Below are 21,170 nucleotides of genomic sequence, written 5' to 3'. Positions count from 1 at the left end.
CAGGCTGGTTTGCTTTTGATGGAGTACATCTCTGATGCTGAAGTAGCAAGAAGTTTTTGGACTATGTGTGAGATGACGTTAGAAAAAAATCATCAAATACAAAATCCACAAAGAAATCTGAGTACACAGCACCCAAATAATGTTATTTCTCATTTTAAATTATTTTTAAAATTTTAAGAAGTTTTTATTGGTTTGAAAGACAGAAATACTGATTTGTTCAGTTTATTTGTACATTTATTGGTTAACTCTCGTACGTGCCCTCACCCAGGTTCAAACCTACAACCTTGGTGTATCTGGACAACGCTCTAACCAACTGGCTCATCGGCCAGGGCTCGTTTGCTCTTGAGATACGCTGTAAACAGGTAACTCACCAACAGGGGCTTGGGGGTCAGTGTTGGGTTCACAAGACAGCAAAGGGGAGTGAGCTTGCCCTGAGGAGTGGGGGTAGGTGGGACCCCGACACTGGGCTGAGGGCCTCTCACGTCAGTGTCCTGCTGACCAAGACGGAGGCCGAGCCCAGGAAGAAGGCCGAGCCCGGCAGGCGCACAGCCCGTGCTTCTAAGTTCTCCTCGAATGTCTGGTCGCCTGGGATGTCCTTCTCTAGATTGGTGGGTCCTCCCTCGTTGCAGTTCATGCCACCACAGCAAAGAACCCAGTAGAAACTGTTCGTCCTCAGGGTTTTGGGGGCTGGTGGAGGCATTAGGGCCTCATAGACAAACGTGCAGTTGTTTGTACAATTCTTGTAAACCAGCAGTTCACGAGAGTTCAGACCTAAAACAGAGTAGAGATGAGAATCACCAATTTCACGATTTCTGCTTCCAAACACCAGAGCACATACATGTCAAGGTAACTACAACCCAAAATGTTGCTGCGTTGCTAGAGTTTTCTTTTTCTTTTAAAATGTATTATGTTGACATGGTTTCAAGTGTTCAGCTCAATATGACACCTTCTACACACTGCATCGTGCCTCCCACTTCCCCTCTGGCTATTGCTCCTCTGTTGTCTTCTGTGTGTTATGTATGCATGCTTCTGTTTGTTGTTCTTGTTTTTTCTGTTTGTTTTTTGCTAATCCCTTGACCCTATGCTGCTAGAATCCTTGACTGAGGAAGAATATCCAAGTCCACCAGAGGGTCGGGTTACTCCATGGGCAACGTGTCCTGGAGATGTTCTCTGCACGGCCACCTCATCTCTGCTCTGCCCTCCCCCAGTGTGTATGGGACCTTGTCACATAGCTACACTAATGAAATTTCCTGTTTACTATTTGTCAACAATCCCAGGATTCTAGAGAAGAGATGGAAACCAGTAATCAGGCGTTGTTTCTGTCCCAAAGGTCACACAAACCCCCGAGGAATGCCCATCTCAGTGTGTCTTCAGCTGACTTTCTGCAGTTGGCGTGGCCCTTCCAGGGTGAGCTCTGGCCTGGGCCCCTCTGCCTGGAGTCCCCAGCCACTGGCCCTTCATGTCAACCTGCTCCCCAGTGCAGCCTTGAGGCATCCCAAAAAGGGTGCTACAACTACTGTAATGACCTTCCGTGGTGAGACAGCTCCGTGACCGTGGCCAACCAATGCTACCTGACCAAGGGTTCCTCTCAGGCCTCCTTCAAGGGTTAATTCATGAGTTACGTTCCCCTTGAAGCTGCACGGTGTTCACAAAAACTGTCTCCTGGAACTCAGCACAGGTCCCCACTCCTGGCTCTGGGGTTGCCTCCTCAACACCAGAAGGAACTTCTGACGAACCACCAGTTCCTTATTTTCCTTTTGTTTGCACGTCGAGTTTCTGAAGTCGACAGCTTGGTGGATTTGCACAAAGCACACCCAACCATGTACCAGTGTCCCGTTCAGCACAGGCCCAGACGAGCCTCGGTTCCTTGTTCGGTTTCTTCCTTCAGGCATGATGGGCAGCCGAGGCCAGAGACAGGTGTCTGCCTTTCCAGCCGATACAGTAGTTTTGCCTGTTTTTGAACTTTATGAAAAAGAAACCCTACACTGTGTCTAAGTCAGGCTTCTCTTCTCCACCTCACGGGGCGAAATCCGTCCGGCTGTTGCATGGCATTGTGCGCTGTTCCCTCAGAGCGGTGTGCTTTTCTGTTGATGAATAATTGTCCCTCGCCATTTCGTGGTTCCCTTTTCGCGATCTCACTGCATTGCGGGATTTTGTGGTATATAGGCATTTTTATATATTTATTATTTTAATTATTTTTGCAGTAAAATAAGCATTTTCAAGCCTAAAAAATTGAAAACATAAAAACTGAAAATAATATAAAAAAAAGTACCCATATAGAACTTTCTATGTTGTTAAATTATGTTGGTCTAAGAGTGTAGAAAGTGTTTAAGAGCATAGGAAGGGCCCTGACCGGTTGGCTCAGTGGTAGAGCGTTGGCCCGGCATATGGAAGTCCTGGGTTTGATTCCGGCCAGGACACATAGAAGCAGCATCAATCTGCTTCTCCACACTTCCTCCTTTCCTTCCTCTCTGTCTCTCTCTTCCCCGCCCGCAGCCAAGGCTCCATTGGAGCAATGTTGGCCCAGGCGCCGAGGACAGCTCCATGGCCTCTGCCTCAGGCACTAGAATGGCTCTGGCCACAACGGAGCAGCTGCCCAGAGGGGCAGAGCATCACCCCCTGGTGGGCGTGCCGGGTGGATCCCAGATGGGCACATGTGTGAGTCTGTCTGACTGCCTCCCCACTTCTAACTTCAGAGGGGAGGGTGGAGGAAAAAAGCACAGGGAATGTTTATAAGAGTGTGGGAAAGGTTAATAATAGTGTGGGAAAGGTTTATAAGAGTGTGGGGAGGGTTTATAAAGCCTTAAGATATATATAAATAAGTTGTTAAATATAAGGTTGCTACTTCGCAGGTTTTCGTCTGTCACGTGGGTTCTGGAACCTAACTCCCGCGACAGATGAGGGACCTCTGTGCAGCAGTTCACTGTTGGTGGACATGCAGGTTGTTCCTCATTTCTGTAGCGGATACCCTCGTCCCGTCCTGGGAAAGCCTGCGTGAGTTTCTCTGAGGAGCCTCCCAGGGAAGGTCATGGAGAGCTGAAGATGCACACACGGCCTCAGCACACACCGCCGGGCACTCTCAGGCTGGCTGACTGTCCTCCAAAGGGTCCTGTGCAACCTTACCTGTGCTGTGGTCATTCTGAACACTGGCCATCCTTCTGGGGTCACTGTACTACGGTTTTAAGTTGCATTTCCACCAAGAAGAACGATGTTGAATAGGTTTTCCTATATTTATTAGCCATTTGGATATCAATATAAATTGCCTTCGACCCCTTTGCTCAAATTTCTATTGGCTGGCCTGCTTCTTCATTATTGATCTATAGGAAGAAGTTCACTCTGTCTTCTGAAGGGAAGCCCTTTAGCAGGGATGTGTTTAGAAGAGGTTCTTCCTCATCTGTGGCTGGCAGCTGTCGGTCAATGTCTTCTCAGGATAGAAGTCATGAATTTTTATGTAATCCCATCTATCCTAATCTTTATGTGTCCAGCACTATTTTGTTAGCTTTTAAAAATTCTTATTCTCTAAAGGACAAAGATATTCTTCTACACTTTCTTTGAAAAATGTTTTTTTCTTTTTGAAACAGACAGAAGGGAGAGAGTTGAGAAAGACTGACTCATAGTCACATCACTTTAGTTATTCATTGATTGCTTCTCATATGTGTCTTGATCAAGGGTTCCAGCTGAGCCAGTGTCCCTTTGCTCAAGCTAGCAACCTGTGGACTCAAGCCAGTGACCATGGGATCATTTCATTTGGGATGCTCCAGGTTTGGGGTATTACCAAAAATCTGTACATGTTTTTATATGGACTTGTATCAATTTCTCAGAAAAAAACCTCCAGAGGTGCAACTTCGGGAACTGTAGTAGCTGCATGTTTAAGTTTTTAAAGAAACCGTCCCGAATCACTGTATAAAAAAAAATAGAAGACTGGATAAAGAAGATGGGGCACATATACACCATGGTATACTATTCAGCTAGAAGAAATGATGACATCGGATCACTTACAGCAGAATGGTGGAATCTTGATAACATTATGCAGAGTGAAATAAGTGAATCAGAAAAAAACAAGAACTGCAGGATTCCATACATTGGTGGGACATAAAAACGAGACTAAGAGACATGGACAGGAGTGGGGTGGTTACGGGGGGTGGGGGAGGGGAGGAGGGAGAGGGGGAGGGGGAGGGGTACAAAGAAAACTGGATAGAGGGTGACGGAGGACGATCTCTCTTTGGGTGATGGGTATGCAACAGAACTAAATGACAAGATAACCTGGAAATGTTTTCTTTGAATATATGTACCCTGATTTATTGATGTCACCCCATTAAAATAAAAATTTATAAAAAAAAAAAAAAGAAAGAAAAAGAAACCGTCCCCGTGTTCCCCTCAAAGGCTGCACCACATCCCTTGTCACTGGCAGTGAATGAGCAATCTGGTTTCTTTGCATCCTGGCCAGCACTGGTGTAGTTACTGTTTTTTACTTGGCCACTTTCATTAGTGATATCTAACTGGTTTTAATTTGCATTTTCCTGATGAATAACGATATTTGTCATGTGTGATTCCACTTCAGTTCAATATCTCTTCATGTCCACTGGAAGCGAAGGCAGGGTAGAACAGTCCAACTCTGCAGGAAAACATCCGAGTCGTGCCCCTCTGTCCTTCATTCTGGCCACACAGAGGGGATCCTGCAGAGATGCTCCTGCGTGTCACCTACTCAGGGAAGTACCCAAAGATCTGCAGGTGTTTTAAAATCCGCTTTCAGAGGAAACGCTCTGCACAGAGATGATGGGATGGAGTGAAGCAGGATAAGAGGGAGAACAGCTTGGGTCCCCTGGTGTCCGACACTGTGTAAGACTACCACGACTGTGTCAAATCAGTGTAAACCTCAAGATGAATGGTTTCTGCTTCACCTCTGCCTTGCAAAGCTCACACACGTTCTCTCTTAGCTGCGTAGAATCTAGAGCCCTGCAAGGATCAGACTCTGGGGAACACAGTTCCCGGCTCTCTTCAGAAGCACTAATCCCAGCATGGCAACAAACGACTCATCCATGGCTCCCACAGGCACCACACAGTGGCCTTGACAGCTGATCTTCTTCAAGGATCCACTTCAAAGAAGCAACCACTTCAAAGGGGATGATCACTAACAAACACAATGCCAGCCAGAGACCAGGTTAAAAGGCCCTATGCCAGGCTCCTTTGTTTTAGAGATCTTGCTTGGTATCAAATACTGACCGATTGGGTCTCTTGCTTTTTCTCTCCCTTTCCTTTAAATTCTGGTGTTATATTTTAAATTCACCAATAAACAATGAGTCCTAGAAAACTTAGGTGCCCACCCTCAACCCCAATAAAAGCAGAACCCCAGGCCTGTATCTTGCAAAGTCTCTAACCATGACCTCAACTTCACTGTGTGCCCCCAGACCTGCCCTAGAAGTTGCAGGACTTGGGACTTGTAAGTAATAAGCCCCCCTGTTCGAGTCTTCTCGTGGTTACGCTGAAGCGTGTCTTGCTGTCATGAGAACCACGGGGATGGTCCAGCCACACAGGATGTTGCTAGGCTGAAACTTGCACAAAAAAAGGTGTACCGCGGGAACAAAGCACATGCCCTCCACTCCTGCCTGCGTCCCAAATAGGCAGATGGCCAACAGGGTGGCGCGGTTAGTATAAGGTCAAGGTGGCAATCAGACGATTGTTCTACAGGGGCTTTGAACACAGACTGGCATGTGGAGGAACAAAGAACTCCTAGACAATGGGGAGAATGGGCTCGCAGAGAGGCTGTGAGCTAGACCAGGCTCCCTGGCAGCTTAATGAGATACTTAGCAGCCTCTGACTGCATGTGCTTTAGGTTAGGGCCCTGGGGGAAAGGACTCCTTTCTCAGAGTACGAGTGCCTCCAGTAAAAGCAAAAGCATCTTGTAAAATTAGGTTCTGCGCTGACCCCACACTTGGCCCTGCCACTTGTGTGGCAGACATTGCCCCAAAAGTCCAGGGTGTGTGCACTTCTTGGGCTGGAAGCCCTCCCAGAGACCAGAATCAACGGGCCATGAGGCACCACCTGGTGAGGAGGTGAGGACTATCAAGGTGAGGAGGCCTTGAGGCTCAGCCACGCTCCCAGCCCCTGGAGACCCTGCTGAGCCGTGTCCACAGTACACCTCGCAAGCACATGGCTCTGCAAGGAAGCCCACTGCTCTTTCCTGGGCTGAGCCTGACAACATGCTCTCAGGACGAGCACAAAGCAGGTTGTGTGCAGGACAAACATGAGCTGTGTGCAGACAACAGTCCCCTGTAAGTGCTCAGGCAGGTGACTGATGCACAAGGTTTCAGACAGACACACAGGTACTTACGAATGGACACTACCATACAGCGTCTAATTTCATACAGACAGGTCCTTATAGTTGAACAAGAGAAACTGTTCACGACAGCACACTCATGGCACTTCAAATTATAGGTCCCTGGGAGAAAAGAAAGTAGTGAGCTCCTGTCCACATAGGCACTGTCACGCTGGTCCCAGCCCACTGTGCCCTTCCCTCACCTTCTGAGGACTGCCTGAGGCCTGCACGCCTCGGCCCTCCGTGGGCTATGAGTTTGGGCAGGACTAGTGCTGCGGGCAGAAGCCAACCACAGTAGGAGTTGTGGTCCCAGAGACAGGCTCTATGTAACACCCCCGGCCGGGGTGGGGGAGGCCTGGGAGCCCGCTGCTCTGTGGATGTGGCCCTCCTGACCAAGACAGGCTCAGTCCTACAAGACCAGCACCCTCCGAAACCTCCCTGGACTCGGCCTCTCCTGCCTGACTATAGCTAGAGGCTCCCCACGGGCCTCTGGGTCTGCCGCCTTGGAGAACGGCCTCCTCCCTCCTGACCTCCTTTCTCAGGGACACGCTCACACCCCCACTGTGCCCAAGCCCCTTTAACTGACAACAGAGCTCTAAGCTGGCTGAGACGTTAGAAATTCCGCTCCAGTCCTTCCAATGACGCCAGATCACCTGGTGAATTCTCATCTCCTCCAGACCGAGAGGTACTTACACGCCCGCTCCGTCAAGTTGGTTTCCACCACTGCGAACCCCATGGCTTGCCCCACGGCTAGGAGCAAGGCACAAAGGAGCATCATTTTGCGGCGTCTGACCCTGTTGGTGAGGAGACCCAGGGTGTAGGTCAGCAAGTGCACGCTCCTTGCTCAGGGCGCTGGCCTCCCGGTATCCACCAGCCCTGCCCCTCTGATGCTACGCGCTTGTGGGGTCCCGGGACCCAGGACCCCTGGAGAGGAGACGCCAGGGGGGTGTGGGAACCGCAGGACCCCCGGGGAAGCGGCGGATTTGCAGGCTGCGGTGCCAGAGGGGCCTGGGCTGACTCCGCCCGGACACGCCCCAGGCCTGCCCCCCAAGTCCCGCACAGCAAGACCCAAGGCTGCCCGCCGAGCCTGCAGGGCCACCCGCCCTGCCGTTGGCCCCGGCCTCCCGGAACCGTCTGCGGCAGTTACTCCAAGCACCTGACCTTCGGGACCCTTCCCCTCCCCGCCCCCGGCGCCCTGACCTTCCGGAACCTTCCCCTCCCCGCCCCCGGCGCCCTGACCTTCCGGACCCTTCCCCTCCCCGCCCCCGGCGCCCTGACCTTCCGGAACCTTCCCCTCCCCGCCCCCGGCGCCCTGACCTTCCGGACCCTTCCCCTCCCCGCCCCCAGCGCCCTGACCTTCCGGACCCTTCCCCTCCCCGCCCCCGGCGCCCTGACCTTCCGGACCCTTCCCCTCCCCGCCCCCGGCGCCCTGACCTTCCGGACCCTTCCCCTCCCCGCCCCCGGCGCCCTGACCTTCCGGACCCTTCCCCTCCCCGCCCCCGGCGCCCTGACCTTCCGGACCCTTCCCCTCCCCGCCCCCGGCGCCCTGACCTTCCGGACCCTTCCCCTCCCCGCCCCCGGCGCCCTGACCTTCCGGACCCTTCCCCTCCCCGCCCCCGGCGCCCTGACCTTCCGGACCCTTCCCCTCCCCGCCCCCGGCGCCCTGACCTTCCGGACCCTTCCCCTCCCCGCCCCCGGCGCCCTGACCTTCCGGACCCTTCCCCTCCCCGCCCCCGGCGCCCTGACCTTCCGGACCCTTCCCCTCCCCGCCCCCGGCGCCCTGACCTTCCGGAACCTTCCCCTCCCCGCCCCCGGCGCCCTGACCTTCCGGACCCTTCCCCTCCCCGCCCCCGGCGCCCTGACCTTCCGGACCCTTCCCCTCCCCGCCCCCGGCGCCCTGACCTTCCGGAATTCCCTCCCCCTCAAGCTTCTTGACCTTCTGGAACCTTCCCCTCTCCCAAAGCCTCTGGAACTTCCAGAATGTTCTGCAGTGCCCTAAGCGCCCAGAACTTCTGAAATCTTCTACCCCACCCCCAGAAGCTCTCTGAACTTCTGGAACCTCCCCACCAAACGCTCCAACCTTCTAGAACCTTCCTCCACGCCACTCAAGCTCCCAGACCTCTGGAACCTTCCACGTCGGCCAGTCCTCGGAGGGCAGTTGAACGTTCCAGAACGCTGTACAAAGATGCCTGAAGCGCCTGCGCCCTCGAGGCCCCGCCCCGAGGCCCCGCCCCCGAGGCCCCGCCCCCAGGACACCTGGGATCCCAGAAGTCCCTGCGCTCCCAGCCCAGCCCTGCAATGCCCCTCGGCGGGTTCTGGTGGGACCTCAGCCCAGGCCCAGCCAGTAATGACCCTGGGCATCAGAGTTTCTCAGGGCCAGAAAGTCTAAGCTGTCACCTGCTAACAACAGCCCAGGGTGGCAGCAGCCTCGCCACACTGTGTCGTCTGATTCAGGGTTGGCAATGAATGCACAGCCCCAGCGCCACTCCATGCTGTGGTCACAGGACCTGGGAACCAAGTATGGCCCTGCGAGCATTTATATGTTAAAGGGGAAGAGACCCTTTCCTGAGAGGTCTAGTACGTGTGTTTCATTGTCCATCATAAAGATTTGGGGTAGCCTGGCCTGTGGTGGCGCAGTAGATAGTCGGCCTGGAACACTGAGGTCGCCAGTTCGAAACCCTGGGCCTGCCTGGTCAAGGCACATATGGGAGTTGATGCTTCCTGCCCCTTCTCTCCCTCTCTCTCTCTCTCTCTTCTCTCTAAAATTAATAAATAAGAATAAAAAATAAATATTTGGGGCAACACTTAGACCTTCTGCACTAGAACTGCTCTCTGGCACCATCGGTGCTCCCCCCACCCCAGGGGATTCCGCAAAGGTGTGTCGTCTTCACATGCTCTGTGATTCCTGAATTCCGTGTAGCAGAACCCAAGGCCTCATCTCTGCTGTTTCCACACTTGCTCCCTACGTCCACGGACTCGCCTTCATTCTTCCGTTCCCTTGCTTTTCACTGCTTTTCCTTCGTTACGTCTGAGGTCTTTTTTCCTGCCTTTTCTATTTTCCTGGAGCGGTCCAAGGTGTTGTTTTCTCTGAGATTCTGTTTCTCTGAATCTGTCTTCACCTTTGACTTTTGAAGGGTGTGTCTGCCTCATATAAAGTCCTAGGTTAGTAGTTATTTCCTTCCAGGGGCTTGACATCACCCCTTTGTCTTCTGTCTCGCGTGGTTTCGTTTTCTCTCTTTGAATCTCGGTTATTAGTCTTCTTGTTGCCCCATGGGTACTGTGCTCATTTTCTCTGGCTGCCTTGAAGGTTTTCTCTTTATTTCTGGTGTTCTGCAGGTTGACAACTATGTGCTGGGGTATCACGTTTTTTCACCCTGCTTCTAATTCTCAAGACTTTCTTCCTTGGTGGGTTGGTATCGTGACTTGGTTTTGGAGATCTTGAAACCATCCCTTTCTCTCCCTTTTGGTAGATGTGCAACATTATTAGCTTCTGCTGCCCATCCCGCTGCCCCAAAGCCCTCCCAGGGAATGCGTTGGTCATTGGCATCCATGTGTCTGTGGGGAAACTGGGTTCAGCTGGGCAGATCTGCTTCTCACCATAGGTTTTATGTCAGGTGGGATGGCTCCACGATTCGTGGGCCTCTTCCTCCTCCTGCTACCAGTGCATGAATGAGCACTGCCTTCTCAAGACGGTGGTAGAGGCACATGAAGGTGACCGTTGCCACAGAAGCTCGTGTCATGGCTTCGCTGGGTCATATCTGCTAACCTCTCATTGCCCACAGCAAGTCACATGATGGAGCCCAAAGTCAAGAGCAGGGAATAAATTCAGTGTTTGGTTGGAGAGCCTGCAAAGTTATTTGGCAAAGGGCGTAGATAGGGTTGGGGAAGAAACAGTGTCAGGGATGACACCAGCACACATCTGCCCTTCGCCTGTGCTCATCCCCAAGAGGAGCTTGTTTCTGTATTTTCTGTTCTTTTAAAAATGACCTTGCTCCAGTCTGATGATTCTGTGTTCTGCTCTTTTTGTGGACTGAATCCCTCTCTTGGGTTGTGATTTATCTGCTGTTAATCCAGCCCTTATTCCTTTCATCATGTCCTTGAGTTTTATTTCATTAATTTCTGCTACCTCCTAATTTTCTTTACTGATTTCTTTACTGGGTTTTTCCCCCAGCATGTTTTGCTGGAGGGTGCAGAGGAGGGGGGGGGGGGGAGAGAACTGAGGGGCTTGGGAGCCACTCCTGTTTGCTCATCCGCCTTTACAAGACTAATAAACAGAATGGTCCACCATTTTCTGGCTCCACAGTTCCTTTACCATCTGCCTGAATCCAATGGGAACCTGCATGACAACGATGGCCACAGCCGCAGGCCTTACATCTGGCGTAGTCAGCAGGATTTGGATCAGATTGGTATGGAGCCACAGCCACCCTTGAGAGGTGGGGTAGAGGACTGGTTGTCGTTCTCCAGTGTATGATTTCCTGTGGCTCTCCTTCTGGGGGCTGTCTCTGGCTGCTTTTTACAGCCCTGCGAGAGGAAAACGAGAGCTCTGAGCTTTGTGCGAGGGGCTGCCCGAGGTCAAAGCCTCCATGAAGAGCTGCAGATCTGAGAACTGCAGGTTCCGGCTAACGACTGAGAACCAGCGACGGATTGAACTGGAGTGAGTGTTGGAAAAGGAGGCCGACTGGGTTCGAGAGCCACTGAGCCCCCATGGCGCCTGGAACAGGAGCGACCTACAGGTTCATGAATTGCAGTTTGCCCTGGAAGTTGAATGTTAGCAGCAGCAGTTGTTGGAGGAACAACTGTGGGTTTAGCTTCAGGCTGAGAGCCGGCAGCCACAGGAGCTGAAGGTGGAGCCGTGCTAGCGGAGTGGCGCTGAGTCAGTGGGAACAGGCGTTTCCAGCTCCTCTTCTGAGAATGAGGAGGCTCGGGCTGAAGCTGCCATCCGCACACTCAGAGCTTGGCCAGTGGTCACCCAGAAGGTAAAAATCTGGCAGCAAAGAGTACCTACTAAGCCCCTGGTAAGCTTGCTGCAATTGTGGGACATAAGGGTGGATGACATCATGCTCTTCGGAGAAGAAATGGAGAGCTGGCCACCGTTGCCATGTGCTCCTCCTTGGGGCAGTGTCTTCAGAGCTGCCATGATGGCAGGGATGAGGGGGGAGGCCTGAGGCCCTATGTGAACCTAGTTGTTGCCTATAGTGGACCTTTATCTTAGTGATTTGTACTAAGTGTTGGACAGTGTTGTGGACTGATCATGGAGCGGTGCAATGGACTCTTAGATTGCAACCAAAGGGGGACACTGGCCCTCTTGTTCGATGGACATGCCACCTTTGGACAGTATGAAAGACCCTGATGTCAGGGGGCAGCTCCAGTGGAGACCGTTCTACACTAGGCAGCTGCTCTTATCCAGTGGAGACCGTTCTACACCAGGCAGCTGCTCTTATCCGGTGGAGAGACGCACCAAAGACACTTTAAGGTTTCATGGACACAACCTCAGACTACACAGGCCCTCCCACTTACCGTGGAGTAGGGGGCTAGAGAACGGCCTCCAGTTTACGCCTTGGGCAGAGTGCTCAGGGAGACATGGTGAAGGGCACCTTTGTAATTATTATAATTGTATGACTTGTGCTATTGTTTGTTGCGAGCCAGTGGTGTGGCTCCTAATTTTGCAGGTCTTGAGTGGGAACAGTGGAGGATTAGAAAATAAACACAGAAAGAAAAAGGATGGGATTGGGAGGCCTCCTACAAGCTGAATACCTACAAGAGTGAGACTGCACCCCCAAAACACTTTATTTATAGGGCAGAGAGCAGAGCCATTTGCAAAACAAAGAGAGCTCAGATGCAAGGTCACATTAGTGAGGCAAATCAAGAATTCTCCCAAGTGCAGAAAACCCCCCACCATGCATAACATCTGAACTTCACAAGACAAAGGGTAAAAAGAAAACTGCCTTCAGTCTCTTGGAGGGACATGTGGGATGGAAGGAGTAGAAACCATCAGCATCACAGTTAACATGGAGGTGTGGGGAAGGGCATGTAAACCGCCTTCATCAATGTACTCAAACAGTCAGAGGTTGTGGGGAAGAGCTTAGCCCTCTGGCTTAAGCCTTAAACTGCCAGGACTTTTGGCAGCTTGCAGTCTCCCACAATTGCTATAGTGTGTTTATGTTGTAGTAAGGTACTAAAAAGCTGCAGTTAATATTGATATTCTAGGAGGAAAGGTCAGGCTTTCCTGTCCCGTCCTTCCTTTGGGGAAGAGAGGGAGAAGAATGTAGAAGTTTCTGGCTTGCAAGAACAATGGGTTATTTAGTCTTAAATCTAAAATAAAGGTTAACCGAGAAACTTCTTCTCTTTCAATGGGAGACAAAATTTACCTACCAGCTTGCATTGACTGTAGTTCCTCCCTCTCCCTGAAATCTTGAGAGTAACATACCCCTAGGCAAAGCAGGGAAGATGAACCCTAAAAGATTTGTAAACATCTTTGATTGTGTTACCTTGAAAGTCTTAATGTTTCTATGTATCCCCTAAACAAATGTTGTCAACCTGTGCCATGATGTCACACTCTCCCCCGCACGTTTGTGATCAAGGGTATATAAACAGCCCCTGAAATGTTTTTGGGGCACATGATTTGGGTTTGGAACTGCCCCATGTCAGCCATATGTGGCCGGCATATTTAATAAATCTCCTCCTTTAATAAAACTCTTCAAAATTCATCTGGACTGGTGTCTGTACGCAGAATTGAGGTACGGTATTTTACAACAATGTAACGTACCTCTTTCCTCGCACAGGGGTACCTGTGGTGTAGATCGCGAAGCGAGCGAAAGGGGGAGAATGTTGGGTAAACAAATGTTTTCAGGTTTGCTCTCTTGTATTGGGGCAATGCTGTGTGTGTGTGTGTGTGTGTGTGTGTGTGTGTATTGGGGCAGCGCTGTGTGTGTGTGTGTGTGTGTGTGTGTGTGTGTTCAGGGCAGCAGCTTGCAAATTGTGGACTGCCTGCTGCCTAGGGGAGGGGCGATTGTTTGCTATTGTTTGCTGGAGAAGGTTTTTCCCCCACCTTGTTTTCCTGGAGAGCGGAGAGACAGAGAGATAGAGAGACAGAGACAGAGGGAGAATGAGCTGAGGGGCTTGGGAGCTCTGAGATCTTGGCGGGGCCTGTTTGGCTGAGCCCTGCTGAGGCTGGTGGGGGGCTGTGAGTCTGGGTGAGTCCGGAATGCTGAAGGGCTTGGGAACCCCGTCTGTTTGCTTGTCCGCCATTATGAAACTCTAATAAATGGAATGGCCCAGCATCTTCCGGCTCCACTGTTCCTTTACCTTCTCCCGAATCCATTGGGAACCTGCATGGCCATGGCAGCGGCCACTGGCCTTACACAGGCTAATTTCTGGTAAAGTTTTTCTACAACTTTTTATATTAATGTGTTGTCAAGTAACATTCTGCCGGGTTTACGTAGAGACACCAAGTCCAAATGAATTTTTAAGGAGTTTTATTAAAAGGAGGAAATTTAAGACGCCGGCCGCATATGGCTAACACGGGGCATAGCTGACCCAGATCATGCACGCGGACTGTAGCCCTGAGGCAGGTTATATCTTTGATCACACACAGGTTGGGAAAAGGGGGAGGAGGGGGAAATGACACAATTCATTAGCAAGCTTATAACACTCATCTATAGGATTTATAAAAGAACATTTCTATATGTTAAAACTTATAAGGTAATACAATAGCGAAAAAAATGTTGCTCTTCATATTATAAGACATTTCCAAATCTTTCAGTGTTTGTTTGCTATTCCTTTGTCTAGAGGTATATGCATTAACTATACGCTTTCAGGATGGGGCGGGAAGCCTACATGGCACCTAATGGATAAGCACCTGTGAATGGCCCATTAAAGAAGAAAGAAAGAGAAAGGAAAGGCTTAGCTTAATCTCTCCCTCCCATCCCCCCCCCACCTGGCTAGGGGTTTACCCAGTTTCTCACAGGGGTGGGGGAGGGGAATCTAAGTCTCCCCAGCACAAAATCTCTTTACAATACAATGTTGTTGTCTATCCTGAGTTGGTGCAAAATCACACACAAGTATAAATATTATATTCACAAAATCTCTGTTTATGCTTAGTCCAAATTATAAAATGCCCTTTAAGCTTCCTAGTAAAAAGGGGTTTCCTACACAGTATGTCTCTGCAAACTTTCACATTTCTTTCTCTTTATTCTCTCCAGGAAGGAGAGGACAAGAAACCTGACTTTTTCTCCTAAAACATCAATATTAATTTTTTCAATTCTTTGGTACCTTACTACAAATGGTTGTTTTTCATATCTAGAAGTTCTCTTGAGTTTTGTGTATATGTGTGTGTGTGTGTGTGCGTGAAGTTTCTGCTTTTTTTTTTCTTTGAGGATATTTCTCAACTTTTCCATGCTGTTTTATTTCGTGGACGAAAAAGGGGCCACAGTCTGAACCTGACAAGCTCGGGGAAAGCCTGCATGGTGTCCTTACAGATGCAGGGACCTAAAGTAGACACACAGGATGGTCTAAAATCTAAACTTTTTAACTCAGAGCAGTTTATGGTGGGTAGTCATGTCCTAGGGAGGTATTCTTGATCTGAAAAAGGTCAACGTTAGCTTTGAAGCGTGTCTGCTGTCTTTTGCACCTACGATAATGTACCTGATCACCTGCCAGTGAAATGCAGGGGTCATCTTCTTTTCTGCCCCCTCAGGGCAGACATCCCACTGGAGCAGGAACCAGCAAGCCTTTCATTGTTATCATCATGTCAACTACACTTAACCAGGCTTGTGCCTCCCTGTGTAAGAGAGGTTTCAGTGTCTATATTTTCACTTTTGCCCAATCCCAGAGATTTTTCCACTTTGCTTTCTCCTGCCTCCCTAATCTATCACCCCTCAATTTCACGTGACCCCTCTTACGTCTTGACTCTGATGGATAAAATAAGTGGTGAAACCCACCATTTTCAGGAGCACTTTCTCAACCCGTTGAGACTGCTTCCTGGCAATTGTTGACAGTTGGGCTCAAATAAACTCAAATTCTTACAGGTTTGGAAGTTGTTTTACGTTGACACTTTCATATCCTATGATTTCCGGTGTTTGAAACCTTTGGTGGTCTGCTTCTGCTTACTCAACATTTCTTTTGTTCTTGTCTTTGTTGTAAATTTTGATTTTTTGGAAGATAATCTATTGAGATAATATCAGTGAGATTCTATGACTACTGAGCGGAGTGTATATTCCTACAGGACATATTTTCTGTGTTCTGTTGGGTATCTACCAGACGAAGCCAATGCATGACCTCTTTACATTCATTTCTTGGCTCAGAGATTATTGTAAATACAAATCCCAGAGGCCTCTGAGAGTTTCTGAATTCTCCAGAGAAACGTGTCTTCACGTTTTCGTCCAAGCGGAACCAACACTGTCCCAGGCAAGTCTCCTTCTGCATAGTGTGTCTTTTTTTGTAGTTTAATATATAATTTAGGGCATATTTCTTCTGAAGCTCCCCATTTATTATTTTTACCATGATTTTGAGGATTCCTCTCATTTGGAGACCTAATGCCTCGTCCCCTCCCTCATCTGCGGCTCTAGGTAACAGAAGAAAAGCCAGCGTTCCGAGGGCGGCAGCCTCACAAGGTTCCTCCGCCCAGAGGTGGCTTCCAGCAGAGCTCATGCCCGTCAGGACACACGGCTCTGGCTGCTGACCTCGCACGCCTGTCACCCCAGGACACACAGCTCTGGCTGCTGACCCCACACGCCCTTCACCCCAGGACACACGGCTCTGGCTGCTGACCTCCCACGCCCGTCACCCCAGGACACACCGTTCTGGCTGCTGACCTCCCACGCCCTTCACCCCAGGACACACGGCTCTGGCTGCTGACCCCGCACGCCCTTCGCCCCAGGACACACGGCTCTGGCTGCTGACCTCCCACGCCCTTCACCCCAGGACACACGGCTCTGGCTGCTGACCTCCCACGCCCTTCACCCCAGGACACACGGCTCTGGCTGCTGACCCCGCACGCCCTTCACCCCAGGACACACGGCTCTGGCTGCTGACCTCCCACGCCCTTCACCCCAGGACACACGGCTCTGGCTGCTGACCCCGCACGCCCTTCACCCCAACACGAAGAACACTTTCACCTGGAGCTTTGGGCACTTCCGTCCCACGTGCTCCCGCAGCTTGCTGAGCGGTGCCCCTTACTGAGTGTTCCTTTCCCTCCCTCAGCCTCATGCCACTCTGCTCAACACCAGCATCTCTTGCTGGTGGCCCTCCTCCACGTCCAAGGGATCGCACAGAAACCCCCCTGTGCCTGCCTCACCTGCCGCCTTCTGGGGCCACCGAGACTCTAGAAGGCTCCCAGACTGCCCACACTGAACCTAACCACAGAGGAGAAGCAGTTATTCTGTGCAGAACTTGAGCCCGACTTTCTGGCCTTCTGTGCATGGCTGCACTTCACATCAAGAATCAAAAATGTGAACCTCATTGCTTTCCACCCGCCCAAGGTTCAGATACAGGAGGATTTGTGAGTCCACACACCTGTGCCATTGGTGGGTGAAGTCCAAATTCATCCAATAGAATTCCTTCTCTTCCGTTTCCTGGATCCTGATAGGAGGAGCAGCCACGTGCCCTCCCTTTCAGAATGGGGTGCCCGACAATGTCCCACCACCTCATGCTGAGGGGTCCTTCACACCCAATTCATTGTCTCCTCCACTGACCCTGTGTCCCCAAAGGGTCAAGGCTCTGGACATACTCTTCATGCACGGTACTCAGCCCCACCCCCACGCTGCAGCCCTGGGAGGGAAGAGGACCAGAGGAAAGAGGAGTTGTCAGCCATAAGCACTTACAAGGCTCGATTTCAGAGACACAGCCGTGAACAGAATTGCTCCCAGGACAGCGTGGACTTGCTCTGAATGCAAGCCGAGACACAGCCCCGGGATCTGGCCCCACCTCCAATTTCAAAACCCCTCAGAAGTCAGACCATGAGTCAATCGAGTGAAAATAACTTTAATGCTACAGCCTCTCGCCATCTGTGGGAGTCGGCTTCATTAGCGCAGTGCCAGAGGCCTGGCCCGCAGTCCAGTGGGCAGCTCAAGACCATCTGAGGCCCAGGGACACAGAGGTGAGTGTCAGGACCAGCCCGGCACTGCCGCTCCGCCTGTCCCAGGCTCCTCCGTACTGTTTGCCGTATTTCCATTCCGTGTCAGTGATGACTGGCTGTTGCGAGTTGCATAATGGTTTTCGACAGCAGGCCGCATAGAGGAAGGGCATGGGCTTCTCGAGTATGAAAGACTTCAACACCATGTCGTTTGGCCTAATTAATGGACAAAACCTGGTACACTGCCTTGACACGTAGAAGAAACGCACAAGTACTCCTGACAGGAAACAGAGACAGAGAGGAAGGGGCTGTGTGAACTGAGAGCAGCAACACCAGCGCTGTTTCCGTCTGTATCCTCCGTCTGCATCCGCCCCGCCCTAACCCTCTGGTGTGCCACATCCCCCCAGAGGTCCGCCCTAACCCTCTGGTGTGCCACATCCCCCCAGAGGCCCACAGGAGCGAGGCCACCGAGGGGGCAGGCAGGAGCCATCCCCCAGGAGGAAGAGGGTCAGATCTCAGTGTTCACAGATGCTCTGGGGGCTTCCGGCTTGTGTGCTCTGTGGCGGCCAACGGCCTCGGGCCTGGCCTGGCCTGGCCGTGCACACTGGGCACCAGGTCTGGGTTCTCCGTTTGCGAACGTACAGGAGGCTTAGGCCTCACATTCTCATACATGGGGTTGCTCAGGCCTAGGTGACCACACACAGACGCAGAGGAGCCAGGGACTCCTGGCCATCACTCAGGGCCCAGAGCTGGCCCCTCGTTGACCGGCTGCCCAGGGCCTGAGCGTGAGCGCTGTGACCATGAGCCTGTTGTGGGCCCAGCTCAGTGCTGGCCTGCCAGTCAGTCTATGACTTTGCCTCATCTTGTATTTCACCACGCAAATCGTTTCTCCGCATTAAGTTATAACATCCGCGGGAGGCTAAGTGAAGCTTAGCCTCAACACAGTTCCCGCCCCCCACGCCACCCCCGTTTCCAGGAGCGTGGAAGCCTTGCTCTTCCCCAAGCCGCTCAGGAATCCAGCCGCACTCTCCAGCCCTGACACTGCGACGGTGGGGAGACGGGCAGAACGGGCCTTCTCAGCGTTCTCGGGGGAGCACAGAGGACCCACAGGGCTCTACAGGCTTTTCCAAGGGGCACCCCCCCCCACAACATACTGTGTGCCCTCGCCGCTCTCTACGGCTGTCTCCTGTAAATGCCGCTCTCAGTGGGACACCTGAAAACACTAACACTTAATTTTCCATTAATGATGAATAAACAGAATCTCTATTTTCTTCCTACTCCCCCTATTCCGTCCTGACCAACAGGTGATGTGTGCCCCTGAGTTGCCACTGCCCTACAGAAGCTGGCACCCCTCATCCCTGCTTCCACTCCTGGTCTCTCAGGACTTGGTTTTGAAAAATTCAAATGGAAGGCCGTTTTCATGTGAGTTATTCTCTACTGAGTAAAACAAGACAGTCCCTAGTTCCTAAAAGTATGCCATGGGCCAGCCTCTGAAACCCAGGTTCACTGAGACAGCTGACCCTTAAAACGACTCAGGGGTTAGGGGCACAGACCTGCCATGGAGTCAAAATCCATGTATAACTCCAGTTGTCCCCTTGCACACTGAGCCCTCAAAGTGCTGTCCACCCTTGACCAGTCTGGGTTTGAACTGCACAGTCAGTTGAAAAACCCCTATGGAAGTGGACCGCGCAGTTCAAACCTGTGTTGTTCGGGGTAAACGCTACTTACTTACAATAACGGTAGCACAATATACATCATTCTGGTCACACTGTCTTGGATTTGTGCAATTTAAAGAACTGATTTCCTCACAAACATGACAATAAAGTTCACCTGAAAGAAGGAATAAAACGGAAAGTGGAGTGTTACAGTTCTCCAGACCTGCCAAGGAACGCCCGCCACACTCTCCCTCCTCTAGTGGATCCCACCTTTCCCACGGCCCACAGCCCACCCCAGCCCTAGTTCTTAGTCTTCTCTCCCCGGCCTTCCTCGTGCACCCACAGGGTGGGTCTGACTCACACACCCACGGCAGGGACACAAACCACAGACACGCACACCCACACCTTATATTGGCTGCTGTGTGCACGCGCACCCCCACACACACACATCTCACATCCTTCCCCTCCAGAAACAGAGACCCCAGGGCTTTGGTGTCTGCTCCCACATGCCCTTCCCCCCACCAGCGCCATCCTGGCCCACAGAACCTTCTCCCTCTCCAGGTCTCCCAGGCCCTGTGTCCTGACTCCTGCTCTGTAGCCTAGTGTTGGGTCTGTGTTAGGGGAGACTCACTCCCGGGAGGAGCAGGTCAGCCTCTAGCTGCTCTTCCTGTGCTCAGAGGCAGCCCGGGAAGACCCACCCAGGGCCCCGAGGCTTGGCTTTCGGCTCCAGGTCTCCCGGGAAGGCAGGGCCGCTGAGGGACAGCAGGCTGCTGGGGACACACCAGGGTCCCCGCCACCGCTGCCTGCACTCGACGTGGGGAGCCCCAGATCAGGAGGCTCCCCCACTAGGGGTCCAGTCGCTGGGCCACGCCCCTGATGCTCTCTTGTTCACTGATTCCTGTGTCACACAATGGGCCATGCCCCTGATGCTCTCTTGTTCACTGACTCCTGTGTCACACAATGGGCCATGCCCCTGATGCTCTCTTGTTCACTGACTCCTGTGTCACACAATGGGCCACGCCCCTGATGCTCTCTTGTTCACTGACTCCTGTGTCACACAATGGGCCACGCCCCTGATGCTCTCTTGTTCACTGACTCCTGTGTCACACAATGGGCCACGCCCCTGATGCTCTCTTGTTCACTGACTCCTGTGTCACACAATGGGCCACGCCCCTGATGCTCTCTTGTTCACTGACTCCTGTGTCACACAATGGGCCACGCCCCTGATGCTCTCTTGTTCACTGACTCCTGTGTCACACAATGGGCCACGCCCCTGATGCTCTCTTGTTCACTGATTCCTGTGTCACACAATGGGCCACGCCCCTGATGCTCTCTTGTTCACTGACTCCTGTGTCACACAATGGGCCACGCCCCTGATGCTCTCTTGTTCACTGATTCCTGTGTCACACAATGGGCCACGCCCCTGATGCTCTCTTGTTCACTGATTCCTGTGTCACACAATGGGCCACGCCCCTGATGCTCTCTTGTTCACTGACTCCTGTGTCACACAATGGGCCACGCCCCTGATGCTCTCTTGTTCACTGATTCCTGTGTCACACAATGGCCCAGACCCTCCCGGGCCCATGGCTGTGTCCAGACACAAGGGTCCACCTCGCTGTCTCCACAGGTATCCCAGCCTACCTCCTTCTCCAGCCCAGGAGCCCAAAGGGCCCGGACTCACCCACTCTTCCAGTCAGGGTGACGTTGGTCTCCACCCATGGCAGGCCCATGACCAGGAGAAAAGCAAGGAGGAACGTCATGTCCAGAGGTGCCTGGCCCGGGACGTGAAGAGCAGGGCCACTAGGTGAGCTCTGGAGCCTGTATGTCCGGCACCACTCAAAGCCCTTTGCCACTGCACGCTGGGCAGCCCACCTGCTCCTCACCCATGGGCCCCAGCTGGGTGTGCCCTGCTGGTGTCGGGGGCCAGTCCACTACCACGGCCCCTCCATCCTCAAGAACCCCGCCCCCGGGACTGCGCATTCACTCACCCACCCCCAGCACACCTTCTTGGCACCTGTCCCTGCTGCCCCTCCCTGCAGGCTGCGGCAGGTGCCCCCACCCTGCCCTGAGCTCCTGCTCTCTCAGGACCCCGCATGGGCCCCCCGCCATCCAGCAGCTCTCCCGCCCT

General features: G+C 52.3%; 2 protein-coding genes across 2 annotated transcripts; both read right to left on the bottom strand.

The window, feature by feature from the left end:
* Window positions 1-206: 206 nt before the first annotated feature.
* On the bottom strand, window positions 207-8,486 carry GML (glycosylphosphatidylinositol anchored molecule like). Its single transcript, XM_066379690.1, has 4 exons — window positions 8,397-8,486; window positions 7,010-7,110; window positions 6,332-6,439; window positions 207-771 (listed from the first exon to the last, which is right to left on the bottom strand). Exons 2-4 carry the CDS (start codon window positions 7,092-7,094, stop codon window positions 479-481), a joined length of 486 nt encoding a protein of 161 aa, XP_066235787.1. The 5' UTR covers window positions 7,095-7,110; window positions 8,397-8,486; the 3' UTR covers window positions 207-478.
* Window positions 8,487-17,380: 8,894 nt separating this feature from the next.
* Window positions 17,381-20,802, bottom strand: LY6K (lymphocyte antigen 6 family member K). Its single transcript, XM_066372779.1, has 2 exons — window positions 20,724-20,802; window positions 17,381-17,664 (listed from the first exon to the last, which is right to left on the bottom strand). Exons 1-2 carry the CDS (start codon window positions 20,800-20,802, stop codon window positions 17,381-17,383), a joined length of 363 nt encoding a protein of 120 aa, XP_066228876.1.
* Between the last annotated feature and the right edge of the window lie 368 nt (window positions 20,803-21,170).

The sequence above is a fragment of the Saccopteryx leptura genome, chromosome 3 (genome assembly GCF_036850995.1).
Source record: "Saccopteryx leptura isolate mSacLep1 chromosome 3, mSacLep1_pri_phased_curated, whole genome shotgun sequence".
In the NCBI taxonomy this organism is placed as follows: Eukaryota; Metazoa; Chordata; class Mammalia; order Chiroptera; family Emballonuridae; genus Saccopteryx; species Saccopteryx leptura.
This window is presented reverse-complemented; position numbering and strand designations above follow the sequence as displayed.

What these genes read in the sequence shown, in the direction of transcription:
- GML (XM_066379690.1), bottom strand. Translation starts at nt 7,094, where the DNA reads ATGATGCTCCTTTGTGCCTTGCTCCTAGCCGTGGGGCAAGCCATGGGG. An exon ending in CAACTTGACGGAGCGGGCGT is followed by an intron (nt 6,440 to 7,009) that starts GTAAGTACCTCT and finishes CTTTTCTCCCAG; the next exon opens with GGACCTATAATTTGAAGTGC. An exon ending in CTGTATGGTAGTGTCCATTC is followed by an intron (nt 772 to 6,331) that starts GTAAGTACCTGT and finishes ACTCTGTTTTAG; the next exon opens with GTCTGAACTCTCGTGAACTG.
- LY6K (XM_066372779.1), bottom strand. Translation starts at nt 20,802, where the DNA reads ATGACGTTCCTCCTTGCTTTTCTCCTGGTCATGGGCCTGCCATGGGTG. An exon ending in CACCCTGACTGGAAGAGTGG is followed by an intron (nt 17,665 to 20,723) that starts GTGAGTCCGGGC and finishes GTTTCCTGTCAG; the next exon opens with GAGTACTTGTGCGTTTCTTC.